This window comes from Astyanax mexicanus, chromosome 14, assembly GCF_023375975.1.
Source record: "Astyanax mexicanus isolate ESR-SI-001 chromosome 14, AstMex3_surface, whole genome shotgun sequence".
Taxonomy (NCBI): Eukaryota; Metazoa; Chordata; class Actinopteri; order Characiformes; family Acestrorhamphidae; genus Astyanax; species Astyanax mexicanus.
This window is the reverse complement of record NC_064421.1, coordinates 23,422,129-23,439,374: the sequence shown is the minus strand read 5'-3', so window position 1 is coordinate 23,439,374 and position 17,246 is coordinate 23,422,129. Positions and strand designations below refer to the sequence as shown.

Genomic DNA, 17,246 nt, shown 5'->3' with positions numbered 1-17,246 from the left:
CAAAAGCCCAGTTTATTTCAATAGCTATAGACTAGCTGTAAGTTGTTAACTAATTACTTGTTCTTCCTTGAAAGCACTCTATATATATTTTTTTTATTATTATTTTTCACAATATATATATATTTTTTTGTTTTGTTTGTTTTTTAGTTCAGAATGATCAGTTTATATTTGAGTAAAATTAAACATGTTTAATTCTATAAACTACTGACAACAATTTTCCCAAACAAAAATATTGTCATTCAGATCATTTATTTACAGCAAATGTGAAATGATTAAAATATAAAGAAAAAATCTGTGCTTTCAGATTTAAAAAAATCAAGTTTATATACGTTTAGAAACCCCAATACTAATGCTGTAACTAATGCTTTGGTTTGGTTGAATAACCCTGATTTTCAATTACAGTTTTCATGCGTCTTGGCATGCTCTCCACCAGTCTTACACACTGCCTTTGGTTGACCCTATTCCACTCCAGGCACAAAAATTCAAGCAGTTCAGCTTTTTTTGCTGCTTGATGACCATCCATCTTCCGCTTGATTATATTTCAAAGGTTTTTAATGGGGTTTAGGTCTGGAGATTGGGTTGGCCATGACAAGGTCTTGATCTGCTGGGCCTTCATCCACAGCTTTATTGACCAAGCTGTGTCCATTGGAAAAACTTTGTCCTTCTGGAAAAAAAATCATCAGAGTCGGGGAACATTTGCCAGTGCAGGTGTTTTTTTCTAGCATAACCTTGTATGTGGCTTGGTTCATGCGTCGTTCTCAAAGACTGATTTGCCCTATTCCAGCCTTGCAAACCTCACCTTCAGCCTGGCCCTTCTTTGCTTTTTATTAATGAAGGTTTTTTTTTCCTCTAGCTTGAGTCCTAGAGACTGAGTCCTGACTTGAGTCCTGCCTCAAGCCATTAAACAAAGGTGAACTGCTTGAATTCTTGCACCAGGGGTGGCATGTCATCACCCAGAGGCAGTGTGTAAGACTGGTGGAGGAGAACATGCCAAGACACCAAGGTTAATCCACCAAATATTGATTTCTGAACCTTAAAATATTAGTGTTGTTTTTAAATTAAAATCAACTTGTTTTCTTTGCATTATTTGAGTACTGACAGCTTGGCATATTTGTTGTTTTGCCCATTTCTCATTTTCTGCAAATAAATGCTTTAAATTACAGTATTTTCATTTAGAATTCAGAAGAAATTCCATTAATTTACAGAACGAAACATGTTAATTGGACTTAAACATATGTATAATAGTAAAATCAGTTAAACTTTTTATTCAATATTTTCATTTATATTTGATTTATTCTTATTTCCCTGGAATCTACTTTGTATTTTATGATTAAATATTGTATTTTTGTTTTATTCTTAATTATTTAAAAAAAAGTGTTTAACTGCTTTAACATTGTGTTTTGTATATCAATTACCTTTTTACTTTTTATTTACTTATTGTAAAGCACTTGGAGCTGCATAAATGTATGAAATGTGCTAAATCCAAAAGCAGTGTGTAAGACTGGTGGAGGGGAACAATGCCAAGATGCATGAAAACTGTGATTAAAAACCAGGGTCAAATATTGATTTCTGAACTTTATAAATATTAACTTTTTTCTTTGTATTATTTGACATCTGAAAGCTCTGCATCTTTTTTGTTATTTCAGCCATTTCTCATTTTCTGCAAATACATGCTCTGAAGGACAACAATGCTCATTTTACTCAAACATATACCTAGATTTAGCCAAAACTGATTCAGAAACTGAAGTGGTGTCTCATTTCTTTTTCTAGAGCTAGCTATATATATATTATTAAATCATTGTTATATTTAGATTTCTTAAAATAAATAACTCGTCTTAGAATACATGTAAACGATTCTAAAAGTGTCTCGGTCTGAGTAATTGTCGTTAAGCGTGGTGTTTAAGGAGAAAGCGCGTCATGAAGCGTAGGTGAGCGTTTCTGTAGCGGAAATGAGGATCTGTGAGTAATGATGAGCTCCTGCGGCTCTGAGAGAGGTTGAGGAAGAGCTGAGGTGCTGAGTGGAGGAGAGACAGAGCAGTGAGAGTTCTCCACAGACTCTCTCTCTCACACACACACTGACTGACACACAGCTCACAGCAGCAGGAGAGAGAGAGAGAGAGAGAGAGAAAGGGCACAGCGCGCGCTCTCCGCTCCAGCAGCCTGTCGCAGCCCGCGCGCGCGCGGATCACTGAGCGGTTCAGGACTGATTGATGGATTCACTACGGGTTTTATTGGCTGCGCGTGCTTCCCGCAACAACAGCGGAACGATATCCGTGCAGTGCTGATCTGCGCGCGGACAGTCCGGCCGGAGAGAGGGATACAAGAGAGAAATAGATAGAGAGAGAGAGGATGGTGAAGATGATGAAGATAAAGAAGTTACTCTGAGGACTGTGGGACTTTTTGACTGACACCACAATACCAAGGTAAAAACTGTTAACACTGTTAACTTCTTTCTGATTCTTAATTCATTCCACCCTCGTTCTTAAGTAACAGACACTGGATGGAGCACGTGCCCCTATAGGCTCCTTATGCCTGTATTATTTACATTTACACAGAAATAAATATAAACTCTAATATAAAATAGAGCTTTCTGTCTGCTCAATCCCAAGCATGTTGTTGGTGATGTAGCTATATTTTATGAATTATCTGAGACTTTAATTTTGAAAGCTAACTGATTTTTATTCTTAGATATAATAATTATAAAAAAATAACATGAACACCACTAACCTTTATGTTTATTACGTAATAAACTATGTAGACTACAGCTGGACTACTGGTTGAGAGCCTGCTTATGAGCATTTTGGGGCCTTTAAGCGATATTTCACAGGCTGGCACCGCACCCAGTCCATTATGTTGTGTTCAAGAACTGCTTTAATAATTCATCATTTTATTTTGAAAAGATCTGTTACTATTTAATTCACTTTGATACAAAAAAAGATAAAAAGAGTAGGATAAACAAGATTAAGCAGCACTATAAAACAAATAATATATAGAACATTTCAGTGGTTTAAATTTCAGTTAAACTCTGGGGTATTTAGGTTTTTAACCCCTTTTTCTTTCTTGGCTTCATCGAAAACATACTACAACATCTCACTATTGAAAAAAATGATCTATATTTTTAGATTAATTAATAGGGATGCACTGATATCTAAGATCAGGATGTTGATGTCTTCAACAACTTTCCAATTTCCCAACTCATCCCAAAAGAACTGGATGGAGCACCATCATTTCCACTGTTCCCTCTATCTCAAGCCTTGCATTAAAGTAGCTAAATGTACTAATTAGAAAGTGTTCTCCACAAACATTTGAACAAATTTTTCCAACATAAGTTTGTAATATAATCTCATATTTGTTTTAAAGCAATTATCTGCCCATACAGCCATTACTGGTTATCACTGTGCATCTCTGCTAAACACTATTGGGATAAATGACTTCTATTCTCTTGATAGTCATATTACATTTATTTTACAATCCCTACTATCTGTAATCAAATATTAAAACTCTAAATACACTTATCCCAACATTCATACACCCATTGACCATAGCTTTAATACAGCTCATGCTGGTATTGCAAAATATGCACTCTATTTTCTGTACACAAGATTACCCACTGATAAAATTGTACATCTTTTTCTATTTTACAACTGCTTGCATACAGCATGCCAAACTTAAATGCCTAATGTTCTAAATCTTAAATACATTATAAATACAGACATCAGTACCATTAAAAAAATACTGAAACATATCCAGGACCATTCCAGGACAAGAGAAAAGATTATACAGTCCAATACAAATGGGTTTAAATAGTTGGTTGCTTTTTTTTTTTCTTTTTAAACAAAATGTGCTTTAGTGCAAGAAAATTAAGTTTGGTTAATTTTGTGGTGTAGGTATGTGGCTGTATTTGATGTTTTAGAAAACAAAATACCTTAAAAACTGGTAAACGGTTGTTAGCAGTTGTAAAAAAATGATTCTGCATTTTTAGAAATCTTCCTCTATTATTCTGATCTGCAAAATATTTAATCACACACTTATGACAAAAAATACATGAATCTCAAAAATAGTGATTTAACAGTAGAAATCAAATCTATTCTAAACTTTGAATAAAAGTCATTTTAGAGCCTTTCTATTGGTCTGTTGATCCAAAAAAAACCAGAACTAAACAGAAAAAAGGGAGATACACATTTTCCATTGAACAGAAGGCACATATGGCAGGCTAGGTGTGTTGTGTTTATGGGGGAAGTGTGAGGAGTCTTTTTTTTTTTTTTAAGAATTTGGGTCTCTTAAGGGAACTCTCACAATGTGAATGTACTTTCTTGTGGCTCTGCAGTGTGTGGTATTTTGGCTTGGCTGTGATCAGGGCTGCTGCCCTTAGGCCACAAGGCAGCCTGCTAGTAATGCCATTCAAATTCTCTCATGCCAGTGGTTCCAGAAGTACGGTTAAGGATAGACTGTGAACCACAGCATAACAAAAAGAGCCTTATCCACCCCTCAATTACAGGTCCAATATAACATTTCCAGAATGAGGAAAACTATGGAATGGCTGGAGGCCATTAGTGTCCAAAAGTTTTTAGACACCTGCTCACCCCTCATCCAGTGTTTGTTCAAAACTTCTGGGTACGAATAGGAAATTAGTTCCCACTTACTATCATCTATGAGAACCTCCTGGAAAGGCTGTACACTAAATCTTAAAACAAAACACATTATGTGAGAAACTGACTGAATCAAGCCACAGATACTGGTTTTTAGATAATAGATCTGGATCACAACTCCAGCTTGTACTAGAGAATAAAACTTGTGTTACATATTTTTACCACCCAGTACTGGGGTTACTTTATACCCTCCAAGCAAACTAGCAGTACTAGGCATGGCACACTAGTCATGGTGACTATAGAGTATTGTACAGCTGCTCCAGATCATCCTATTCTATATATTTTTTTCTGGGGCTAGATAATACTCTATCAGTTAGGGGTGGGCCAAATATCGATAGCACAATATTTCATTTTCATATGCAATACATTTATAATAGGTGGCGTCAAAATATAGCTGGGCAACATTGTGATGCATAAGTAACTGTTTCCTTGACAGATTTTTTTAAACAAATAGTAAGCAGCCCCCTTCAACCTTACCTGCAGCTTTTTTATTAAAACTGGTGCAAACAAAACCTCCTTATACTTCAGTTAAAGAAAAGTGTAAAATATAAAAATCACTGCCACATAAAATAGTTCTCAAATGTCTATCTAGACTGAGATTCCCTCAGTAGCAGCTTCTATATGTAAATTAGTGCGATCCTATTATGAAGATCACATTAAAACAGCAATTCAATTAATCAAATATGTTTGATTAACCTCACAGCCCTACATCAAATATAATTTTTTTTATCCCAGTTTTGACTTTTGTTATAAATCTGACACCTATAAATATATAATTCCTGGGTTTTTTTTTTTTTTTTTGCTTATTAAGAAGTATTTTATCCTCTTCAGTAATACGGATGCCATGAAGCATCATAGAGAATTGTCTTACAATAAAACAAGTATTACAGAATCATAGTACTGTGATATTGTTATTGCATGCAACATATAGTGATGTCATATTGTGAGGTGCCATGTGATTCCCACCCCTATTATCTGTATAAGCTAGCTAGAGGTACATGTCTCTGGAATGTTTGTTCCTGTTGGCAGACACTATAATAACAAAAATATTGGTACACCTGCTTATTCATTGAACCAAGAATGTTTAAAAAAATATGTTGTCCTGCTTTTGTTGTCCTCTGAAGGATTTCTACTTAGTTTTGGAGCACTGCTGTGAGGATTTGATTGCATTCAGTGGCAAAAGTGTGAATGAGGATGTTGGATGATCATCATTACCTCATCCCTAACTCTGTCCTCAACTCATCCCAAAAGTATTGGACGGAGCTCCATCATTCCAGAGAACACAGTTATCACAGCAGCTTAGTTCTGGTGGGCTTTATACCCCTCCAGAGTCCTATTCTATTGCCAGTAAGCCTCAACAGGGATTAGACAAGCTCATCTGCACATCTGTTCCAGCAATAGATGCAAATGAAACTGTCTGCATGCATTTATTAGAAGGAGTGTACCTCATTAAATGACACTTTCTGCTGTGTTCACTACGTGCTGTGCCCTGCACACTGCAACCTGGAGACAGCAGTGACATTTGTTTATCTGCAAGCACAAAAGAGTATAGTACACTCTGTGGGCGTTTCAGTCATTGGCATTTTCTTTCAGCTCACTGTTGTGTGGAAGCACCAATTACAATCACATTAAGCGCGGCAGATTTATGTGTGAATAAAGTAGCATTGTTTGCCTACCTCTGCAACTCCTATTATCTGCTTCAAGCATGAGTTGCTTTTTCATAGTGTGGATGAGGAAGTGATGCAATGGGTTATGGAGTCTCTCATGTTTGATGACTACTCTGTTATGAGCTGTTGCTGCAAGCTTGATTAGGCTCTGCAGCCAAGGACACATTGCTGTTCTAGCTGACAGCTTTTCATCACCTGGGTTGGTAAGAAAGTGTGTAGGTGTGACTGACTAGTGTTTTTCCATCAGGATGACAAATGAACACCCTTACAGTGAACTGCTGCTTGAAAGCAAAATGCTGTTCTTTTTTCTGTTGTAAATATTTTATTGTTTTGTAATATTGATGATGAAAACAATGTGCTTTTCTAAGCAAATAATAGAAATGGTTGGACAGTACTTCATGTTTTGTTACAAGGATGTTTAGTGATAGAGTTGACAAATGCAGCAAATTGTGAATAGAATTAAGCAATTGAACTAAGCAATAGATAATATCTGCAAAGCAGTTCCTCATTGTGCCTCAATCAGCATTTCACATGTTTTATTTATTTTTAAAATGTATTTATTTAATTATTTCAATCAATACATTGATATCCTACTATGGTGTCCCATGATTTTTGCCATGAAATATTTTCTATGAACACACATGTATGCATAGGTATACATTAGTGGTGGGAATCATAGGGCATCTCACAATATTTTATATTTATAAGTTGCCCACAATAACAGTGATATGTCAAGCAATCTGTGCTACTGAAGAGGATAAAATAATTCTTAATAAGCAAACACCAGGAATTTATTGATGCCAACTAATATGAAACAATGTACAACAAAGTCCATAGCTTGGCTGCCTTGTGTGTTTGTCTCAAGGGCGTAGGAGCGGGTTTGATACTGGGGGGGACTAATATGCTAATATGAACCAAAGCCCACCCTATAGTTTCATTTGCGGAATTACTTTTAATCCTAAATAATCATTTTTTTTCTATATTCTGTATTTATTATTAGTTACATCCAAATAAAGGTAATTTTACAACCTAAACATGTTACTCAACATTACATTTACTGTTGCTAGAAAAAATTATATGTGAAAGGTCTGAATTATATACATATGACAAAAACTGATCAGTTATCACCTAATATTTAAAAAATATATATAACAGATTTGATTATTATTATTATTATTATTATTATTATTATTATTAATTATGTATTGTATGTTGTATATGTACATTTTCTCCAAACTGACTAGCATTGTGTCCCGCACTTTTAATTGTTTCTACTGAAAACACTTCGTATGATGGTGTCCTTTTATGAAAAAGAATGTAACTTTACATTTCATAAGGATTTTTGTCAGAAGTTAATATAAACGTTAGATGTCAGGACATGTGTTCTTACTGTAAACTACAAATGAACAGAAGTCAGATTAGATCAGTGTTTCTTAACCCTGTTCTTACATATTCTATTGCATACTTCCACTCTTCTGCATATTGTAGAGCTTTCTCTGCTTTAAATGCACTTAATAAAGTAAGTGATGGTATGATGTGTCTAATACACTGCTGGACATACATAATGATTGATTTATGATCCATAGGGGGCTAAGAAATTTTAACAGGTAAACTCAGTAAAGGACTGTTTATTAGCTAATCAGTTGGATCTGGTGGAAAACAATTTTAAGGGCAGTGATCAGGGTTAAGAAACTGCTTTAAACTACCAACATTACCCAGTGTTGTACTAAATTCTGTCTATCCCCTACATCCAGCTTCTAGCTGACATAGTTATCTAAATGAATGAAAATTAAATAGTTATTAGCTAGTACAGGGTAAGCTGAACATTATATAGTTTTGTTTTGCTTAAACTAAGCTAATTCCAAAGTTAAGCTAACTGACTGTCACAGGCTGTATTTTATTAAGCGCAGAGTTGGTATGTTTTGATTAGTTAATTGCATTTTTAACCAGCTATCAGAAACATAGCAGTTTACACGGTTTACATGGTTAGCCTACCGTTACCTTTCTGTTAGAAAAATCGCTGTATATTCATACCTAGTTTAAAATCATCTGCTGCATCCCGATCGCGCTGCTTAATCTCACAGCAGGGGAGGGGCTTCCCTCCCCACCACTCTCCCCCACACTCTCCTGCGCACGCCGCAAAACCAGCAAGCTGATTGGCTGTTTCTATTGAGAGGCGGAACTTAATCACGAACGCCAATCAGGAAGCCGGTTCAGCAATTAAGAGATTTTCCATTTACTTCCTCATCAATAGTACAGCTGATCTGAGCGAAACCATTTTATTTTTGGGAGGGGGGACAAATCCACCTTTTTCTAATATTGGGTGGGACATCCCCCCCGGTTCCTACGCCAATGGTTTGTCTCTTAAAAACACACAGACTCACCGCAGCTCTTTCAAGCGTGGTCAGTAACGTTAAATAACCATAAACTGTCATAAATTACAACAGTTCTACTGTCTAGATAGAATACAATTATGCTACATTCAAATCTTTTCAAACTGTGTAACAAAAATACATTAAAGCAAAAAATAATAAATATATAATGTATCGCAAATAAAAGCATTGTAATATATAACAGTATTGATATTTTGTCCTACACCTAGTATAGACAAGACACTACATGGATTGAATAATGTTAAATGCCTGAACAACTTTGCAAATTGGATGCCTCATTCATCTGGCACAAACTATCAAGCCTCAGCCCTCGCTCAAACTCCAATAATTCTTTAAACAAGTCAGTGTTCAATCTCACTCACAAGACAGCACCTTAGAACTTGTACAGGTGTGGATTTAAAAGCAGTACCCTGAAGGAATCACATAATGATCAATGTAAATATTTATATTTCATTACTTTTTTGGCATTTAAGTATTTAGTGCACTGTTAAAACGCTGATTCAATGAATATTTCGTTACAATATTCAATATAATATTAATATATTGCTCACTCCTATGACTGTGGTTGTCATGGGCACATTATCCAAACATTTGTGTACACACATACTAGGGGTGTCACGATTCTCTAAATCCTCGATTCGATTTCATTTTCGATTTGAGGGTCACGATTCGATTCGATTCTCGATTTTCTTGTTTTTTTTTCTTGTTATTATTTTATGCCTCATAAAATTTAAATAATATATTTATTATTATTATTATTATTATTATAAATATTATAAATATTATTATTATTATTTATTAAGATATATATGGTAATGCCATCTAGTGACTTTTTTTGGTAGCAACAGTGTGCACTATTAAAACAAGCAGTTTATCAGAGCTGTGTGTGGATGGCTGGTGAAACTGCTCATTACATGAAGCTGCAGTTCTTCATCCAACCACTAGTCGGAGCTGCAGCAGCAGCACAAGCCCAGCCACGGGCTACAGAGCTCAGCCAGTCCGTTTTTACTGTTTCTGTAAACAAATAAAGGTTTTAACCCCACTAACCGGATAATACAGCTCACTACAGTTCATCTTTCAGCCCAAGCAGCTAACAGCAGCAGGTTAGAACAGCCGACACGGAGTCACTGCTCGGATTACATTATAAACAGGTCAGTTAGCGCGCTGCTAACCTCAGGATGTTTATAACTACGTAGTTTAGTGGACACACCACGGCCGCCAGGTAAGTCTTTTAAAGGCTACTGAAGACTATTAAAGGCTATTAGAGGTTATTGAAAGCATTATTGGGGGGCAGAAATCAGTACAGGCTGGTTAGATAAGTGATGTGGGTATTGTCTTATAAATATTTACACATAACTTATATCTCTCCTGAAAAGCTTTTATTTTAGTCAGAAACACGCTTGTGTTTACTTTATCTGAGAGAAAGATGTTTTTTTAATTCAATGGAAAGCAACAGGTGTAGTCAATTATAAGTTTAAGATTTTTAATCCACCTCACTGTGATCTATAGTCAGTGTTCTCAAGTCACACTGACACACGCATTTCAGCGAGTTCACACGCTCTCACCTGCGCGCACCCACCCCTCCGTTAGATACAGATACAAAACCTGCGCGCCCAACCCCCGCCCCCCCTCCCCCGTTGGACAGATAAAAACAGTGATAACACTCCCGCCGACTGCGCTCATGCAGTGGCTATCTCTATTTAAATGAATAGGATGCGCTGTGTTGGTGCCGCGCCATTTGCGTAGCGCGCTGCGCTATTTGCGTAGCGCGCGCGGGAGGGATCGTCGATCCTCTTTTTGACTTCGATACTCGAGATCGTGACCTCATTTCGATTCGATTTCGATAAAATATCGAGATCGTGACACCCCTAACACATACACAGTTTGTATAGTCCCTGTATAGAGGCACTGCCATTAGAAGAGAGTACTACACTCTGGAGAATATAAACATGAAACTATTAGCACCATGCTAAATGACAGGCATGTGCTAGAGGGGTAGTAAGCCCTTTAGAATTGAGCTGTGGAGCTGTGTTCTCTTGGATTATAGTAATTGGGATGTGTTGGAGAAAGGTAATCATCCAGAATTGTTGCTGAATGCAATAAAATCTATACAGAAATGCAGAAAGCCTTCCTTGGACAGTAGGGACAGTCGCTCCAAAAAAAGCTGAATTACCTTCGAAACCCTTGGTTACAGGAGACAACTAATATGGAAACTATTATTACTGTATGCTGAAGTCTTCTTCTCACTTTCCAAAATGATAACAGTTGTATTGATCAGGTTTGTTTGCACATGCAGGAAACCTCTCTGGTTATAAGTAGCTCAATATTTCACACCTCTCTTTTACACTTAAGCACATAGATATTCAGGATAACATCTATGTTTGTCCACAGCTAGTTAGGAGGTTGCAATGCAGAACAACTTTTGAGGGATGCTGAACAACTTCAACATCAATAGGGTTGATAAGTGTCCACTTTAGGTCTCTGTAACAATAGTTTCTCCACAGCTATAACAGTTTATATGTTGTTAGACTAGAGTATCAGTGGCAGGCATCCACTGACTGCCACCTGCCTCATAATTAGCGGGTCCTTCTTGTATCACAACAATAGATCTAGCCACCACAGTTTAGCCCTTTTTTAAAAGTGTCTCAGATAATTATGATTGGCCTTTTTTTCTTTTTTAAACACGGTCACCTTACTGTTCATGTTCACTTACTGTCAAATATACCCCATCCCCATAGTAGACCAGGATAATCAATGTTTTCCACTTCTCCTGTCAATGATTTTATGGCTTATTTGTCTATTGCACCTAATCATTAAGAAATGCCAGTCTTGGTATGGTGTTAATGACCTGTATTTTTTATAATTTTTGTCTCCCCATTTAATTTATGCCCAGGTTTCACCTGTTAGAAGGTCATCCAACCCACACCGACACTAGCCATGTTATGTTGTCTAAAGGTGCTTACACATTGCACACAGTATGCTGTGTTGCTTTCCGCTCTGCTCACCGCTCCACTCTGTTGGGCGGTGGTCAGTTTTGGTTGTGTCAAGTGTTGCCTGTTAATAATAGACAGGGTTTTCAAAAACTTGTCACCTCTGCGACCAGAGTTTTTAGTTTTGAGTCTCTACAGCCTCTGTAGACCTGTATCTGTCTCTCAACGTCAGAATAAAGCTCTGACTCTGGTCTTTCTCCTGTTATCTCTGTATGAGTGTAGGGAAGTGATGTACAGCTGAGGGTGTTTACTAATTGTTAATATCAGTATCTCACCTGTGTTTATTGTTTTCTGCCGCTTTATCACTTGCCGCAAGGTAAAAGTATGAGAAAAAACTGTATCCAACGGGGTCAGCATACAGTGGTGCAGCTACCGTGTGCAGTGGGCAAGCATCTTAAGACTCCTGGCCAAAAATGATTGTGGTCTGGCTGAGGCTCAAACTCACCAATGAGCTTATATTGTTTGATCTGCCATCATATGGTGGCTCTTGCTTTTCCAGAGGAGAAATAACAAAGAGCCTATACATTTAAATCTCTGTATACACCTGATCACTCAATGTGTCTTGAGCATCAGATATAATAAATATCATATAAACCAGCAGAACTTATGCTATCTAGTCAGAACAATACTATCATTCTGTTTTTAAAAACAGTGAGTTAGCTGTTAGCCATCTCCTTTGACACCAGCAGTCTTTTAGCCTAGCTAGCAAATGGGCCAACAGCTGCATTTCCAGTATTGTGAGGGTAATGACTAAGGATTCGAATTAACTTTAGCCATAAACTACTTATCATGTCAAACCACAGAACCTACTACTTTAACAAGCACAAAGACATCAATCTGTTATATATATAAAAAAAAACATGATTAATTCAGCTTGGAAAGACAATTGGTATTGCCAGTAAGCCATTAGCCATTGTTGTTAATACGCTGTTGTGGGCTTACTAATAAAAGTTCTAAGGCCAGCTTGTATCCTTTTACATGTATATGAAGACAATAAAGATAAATATCAAGATATAATCCAAATATTAGTCACAAAGGTGAATAGGTGTAAAATGGATCTAAATCTCTGCTTTCCTAAACATTCCACTAGGCTTTTGTCTACCGAGACTGTAAAATACCACTCTAGATTATATACATCATGGTGCAGTGTAATACTAAATACTACAGCGTATTTTTCAAAATTAGTGTGAAGATATTTTGGGTACTGCAACTGATAAGAAACGAATGTGAAAGTGTTTTGCTTTGCCTCTTGTAGATCTCATGGAGTGATATCTGACAAACCACAAAAACAAAGTTGAGTGCCTGAAGCTGCACTCAGAGCCTCTCTGTCTGTGGGCATGGTCCACAACCAGCAGTCTGTGAAGACCAACATGTCTGAAGAGATAATCAACTGCACCATCCAACACCAGATCCACCAGTACCTGTTCTTCAGCACCTACATCCTGGTCCTGCTGGTGGGTCTTCCAGCTAACGCATACTCGCTCTACCACGCCTGGCTGCAACTAAGAGCCCGGAACGAGCTTGGGGTCTACCTCATCAACCTGACCGTGTCGGACCTTTTGTACCTGGCCTCCTTGCCCCTTTGGCTGCAGTATTTTTTTCAGGTATGCTTTTGCCATCCCTTATGGTAGCTAAAGAACACTGCACTGACCTGCAGAATATGTATGAGTTGCCTCCTTAATACATCTCTTACTAACATATTTGTTGTTCTAGGGTGACGACTGGCAGTATGGCGAGTGGGTGTGTCAGCTTTGTGGCTTTCTGCTCTACGAAAACATCTATGTCAGTATTGGCTTTCTCTGCTGCATCTCCATTGACCGCTACCTGGCCGTGGTCTACCCACTGCGCTTTTCCTCCCTCCGCACTATGAAAGCAGCAGTACTGGCTAGCACCATAGTGTGGCTCAAGGAGATAGGCATGGGCGTGGTATTCTTTGCCCACAAGGAACTGAGCAGAGACCCATCCAATCATTCAGTGTGCTTTGAGCACTACCCAATGCAGTCATGGGAAAAGCCAGTCAACTTTTACCGCTTCTCTGTAGGCTTCTTGTTCCCCTTAGCAATCTTGTCCTTGTCCTATTTCCGGGTGCTGCGGGCGGTGGGCAAGAGTGCTGGGACACAGACGGCCCAGAAGACCCGCATCAAAAACCTAGTGACCAGCACCATCATCATCTTTCTGGTGTGTTTCTCACCATACCACATTTTCCTGCTTGTGCGGACAATCTTTGAGAAGGACTGCAACTTTATTGTGAAGATCTTCAACTACTACCACTTCTCGCTGCTGCTCACCAGCTTGAACTGTGTGGCCGATCCGATGCTCTACTGCTTTGTGAGCGAAAGCGCACAGCGGGGAATCCAGCAGGTCCTGGAGGCCTGCGCCCACACCCTCTGCTGTTGTAAATGTGAGGGCAGCTACAATACGAACTCCAATGGAGCGGCTGCACCCAACGACAATGCCGCGGGCACCTCAGGGGTGACACTGCTGCACCAGACCAAAAATGAAATCTGAGAGCTTGTATTTTTAACAGGACTTTTTGTCAAACTCCTGGGAGTTCAGGGGGAAAGTGAGCAAGAGGGAGTTAGTATGGGTTTGATTTGTGATGAGAACAACTGTTAAACCTTAACTTACTGCTTTAAGCCGTGCTAGGCTTATATGTTTCCTAGGCTCATCTTATTCTGGATCTGAGTGATTTATTTGGTAATTCTGTAGTGTTTGTGGTGTACTCTCAGGGACTGCTGCCTTGACAATAACTGACGGGTGACATTTGAGGTTTGAGGGAGGAATTGGCCTTGCACTCTAAGTCGCGCCAGCTTTTTTTAAAACATCAATTCTAAAAACATTTCCAAGACTGAAGCCATTACTAAGCTCAAAAGAAGAAAGCTACAATATAGATGTCCGATACTTCAACAAAATATTTACTTATTGTGAACAGAACTGACATGAACCTAAAGAGACAATGGGAGCTAGCCCTGGAGGCCAGCTAAGTGCGTTTCTGCAGTATACTGAATAAAATTCAATGATGAACGTGCACAGGATGGGCGTGAAAGGCCAGGCCAGTTCAAGAGGTTCACCATTGTTTTTTGAATGTTAAATGCATTGTAATTTAATGTTTAAGATTCAATCCGAGTGGATATGAAGTGCTTTGTGGAAATGGTTATATTGACTGGATTAAGAGCCACTGCTATTTAGAACCACTTTTAAAATTTTTTTTATCTAAAGTGGCAGTAGAGAACAATTGCTGTCCACCTTAGAAGTTTGTACTTACGACTCTGGAGCTCATTTGTTACAAGTTGATTTTTGTTTAAGTAGTTTTGGTCAGAAACAACATGAACTTTTCAATTCAATTTCAATTATCGCAAACAAAACAAACTAACAGAGAGTACAGCATGATCATTGTGTGAGTAATATTATGCAGTAATAAGTATTAGTAGTACTTATCTGTTTTTTACAGGCTAAGAAATAGACTGCAGTTGCTGTTAAATTTGTGTTTTTCACTGATATGCAACTCTGAAAAATTCTAGTTTTCAACTGGTATATATGACAAGACACTACTTACAGGCAGACAATATCTGGAGTAGGAATGTGGTAAAACGTGGTACTGAATTATAGGTTATTGTGACATCCCGAGTCTGTAATGATCCTCATGGCATTTTATATAAAAAAAAACATTTAACCAGACAAAGATCAATTCAAATTGTTCTATAGCTTTCCTAAAGAACTCTTAATGAACCCTTTTTAAGGATATATCCAACAGAATTGTTCACAGTGGTGATAACAGAATACATTTCAATCCTCCATTGTGGGAAACACATGTGAACTTCAAAAGTGGTAAAGATAGATAGAAGAAATCCTTGAAGTTCCATCTGTTAGAATAAAGAGGGTGAACTGAGGTTCTTGAGGCAGAGTGCAGCTGTTGTGTCTGTGGTGTGTAGAAGTGTGTAAGTGTGTATGTGTATGTTGTCCTTCAGCTCAGCAAGATTCACTAAAACAAGTGAACAAAATTAGAGGGGGCATTTTTTTCTGTTGTTTTCTCATCCACAGTATGTTTACACTAGATTATACAGTACATGTTTATGCATGTTTTAAACTGTAAGTTATTCATGGTATTCAGAGTCAAGACTGTATTTTTATACATTCATATAATGACTGAAGGTCAGATTTCAGGTATACTGTTATAGTTTATATTGTACGTTTATCAATGTTTTGTTGAATGTGGTGCTCAAGCACTACTTAAAAGACGTTTCCTGTTAATGTATAAATTCAGTTTTGTGGACTAAAATTCAGTTTTGTGATTGTTCATTATTTATATTAACTGCTCAAATTCAAATATTTCTATGAATATGAATTGCATACATGGCCTTGGGTAATAATTGTCTCAGCTAATTCAGGAGAGATCAATTATGATAAGATTCTGGTAAGATTATTAAAGCAGCTATGCTTTTATCTTTTAATAAAACATTAATGTTTTTACATTGTAGGATAAGCAACATAACCTAACATTCTGCAAACAACACTTTTACAATCACTAATACTACAATCAGTGTTGGACCAGGGCTATTAGACCTAGACTATTAGGGCCATAAAACCTAAAATGTTAAGCTAACAGAAATGCTAAATGAAGCTAGCTACCTTTTATTTAAAATCTGAAACAGATATTTGAAAAATATATATTTTACCTTGTATGTAGTTATCAGTTTACCAGGGACTTCTTCAGTTAGGATGACTGATACAGAGATTTCCATCCCAACTCCACTCAGTGAATCCTGGTTCCACTACATCTTGCTTTCACAGCCAGTGTGACGTTTCTCCTCATAAAATGTTTCTTCTCCACTATAAATAAAAACAGTATTGGTTAAATTTTGTTGCTTGATAATCAACAAAAGAAGGTCCTACAGTTCTTTACTGCCACTAAAAACTTAAACACCTTTAATTAAATCTTAACTGCACAGGCCAGACTTGCAAAACCAGCAAACACTGTTTTTCATGTAATTGGTACAGCCGGTGTTCTGTCAAATTGTGCTACTCTTCGATATGTGCTTTTTACCACCAGTGCATATGCGTGGACCCACATTTTTTTTTAATGTTGTCATGTTTTTATGGTAATTCTGCTTTACTTGGGTGCATTAAACAATTGGAGTCCCTTGGCTCATTAAAACACACTGCTGTTATTAAAGCGTTCTTATTATAAGAAGTTAATTTACAGTAAATTACAGTATTCTAGCTAAGTAAACTTGGCTAGTTAAATAACAGTAAATTACAGTATTCTAGCTAAGTAAACTTGGCTAGTTAAATTATAGTAAATTACAGTATTCTAGCTAAGTAAACTTGGCTAGTTAAATTACAGTAAATGACAGTATTCTAGCTAAGTAAACTTGGCTAGTTAAATTACAGTAAATTACAGTATTCTAGCTAAGTAAACTTGGGTAGTTAAATTACAGTAAATTACAGTATTCTAGCTAAGTAAACTTGGGTAGTTAAATTACAGTAAATTACAGTATTCTAGCTAAGTAAACTTGGCTAGTTAACTTGGCTAGTTAAATTACAGTA

The 17,246-nt window shown here is 37.2% G+C and overlaps 1 protein-coding gene across 1 annotated transcript; it reads left to right on the top strand.

Annotated features, from left to right (window-relative positions):
- The first annotated feature begins 2,079 nt into the window (after nt 1–2,079).
- Nucleotides 2,080–16,485, top strand: LOC103041579 (ovarian cancer G-protein coupled receptor 1). Its single transcript, XM_007252546.3, has 3 exons — nt 2,080–2,423; nt 12,955–13,303; nt 13,413–16,485. The coding sequence occupies exons 2-3, from the start codon at nt 13,037–13,039 to the stop codon at nt 14,205–14,207; spliced, it is 1,062 nt and encodes a 353-aa protein (XP_007252608.2). The 5' UTR covers nt 2,080–2,423; nt 12,955–13,036; the 3' UTR covers nt 14,208–16,485.
- The last annotated feature ends 761 nt before the right edge of the window (nt 16,486–17,246 follow it).

What these genes read in the sequence shown, in the direction of transcription:
- LOC103041579 (XM_007252546.3), top strand. Translation starts at nt 13,037, where the DNA reads ATGGTCCACAACCAGCAGTCTGTGAAGACCAACATGTCTGAAGAGATA. An exon ending in GGCTGCAGTATTTTTTTCAG is followed by an intron (nt 13,304 to 13,412) that starts GTATGCTTTTGC and finishes TTGTTGTTCTAG; the next exon opens with GGTGACGACTGGCAGTATGG.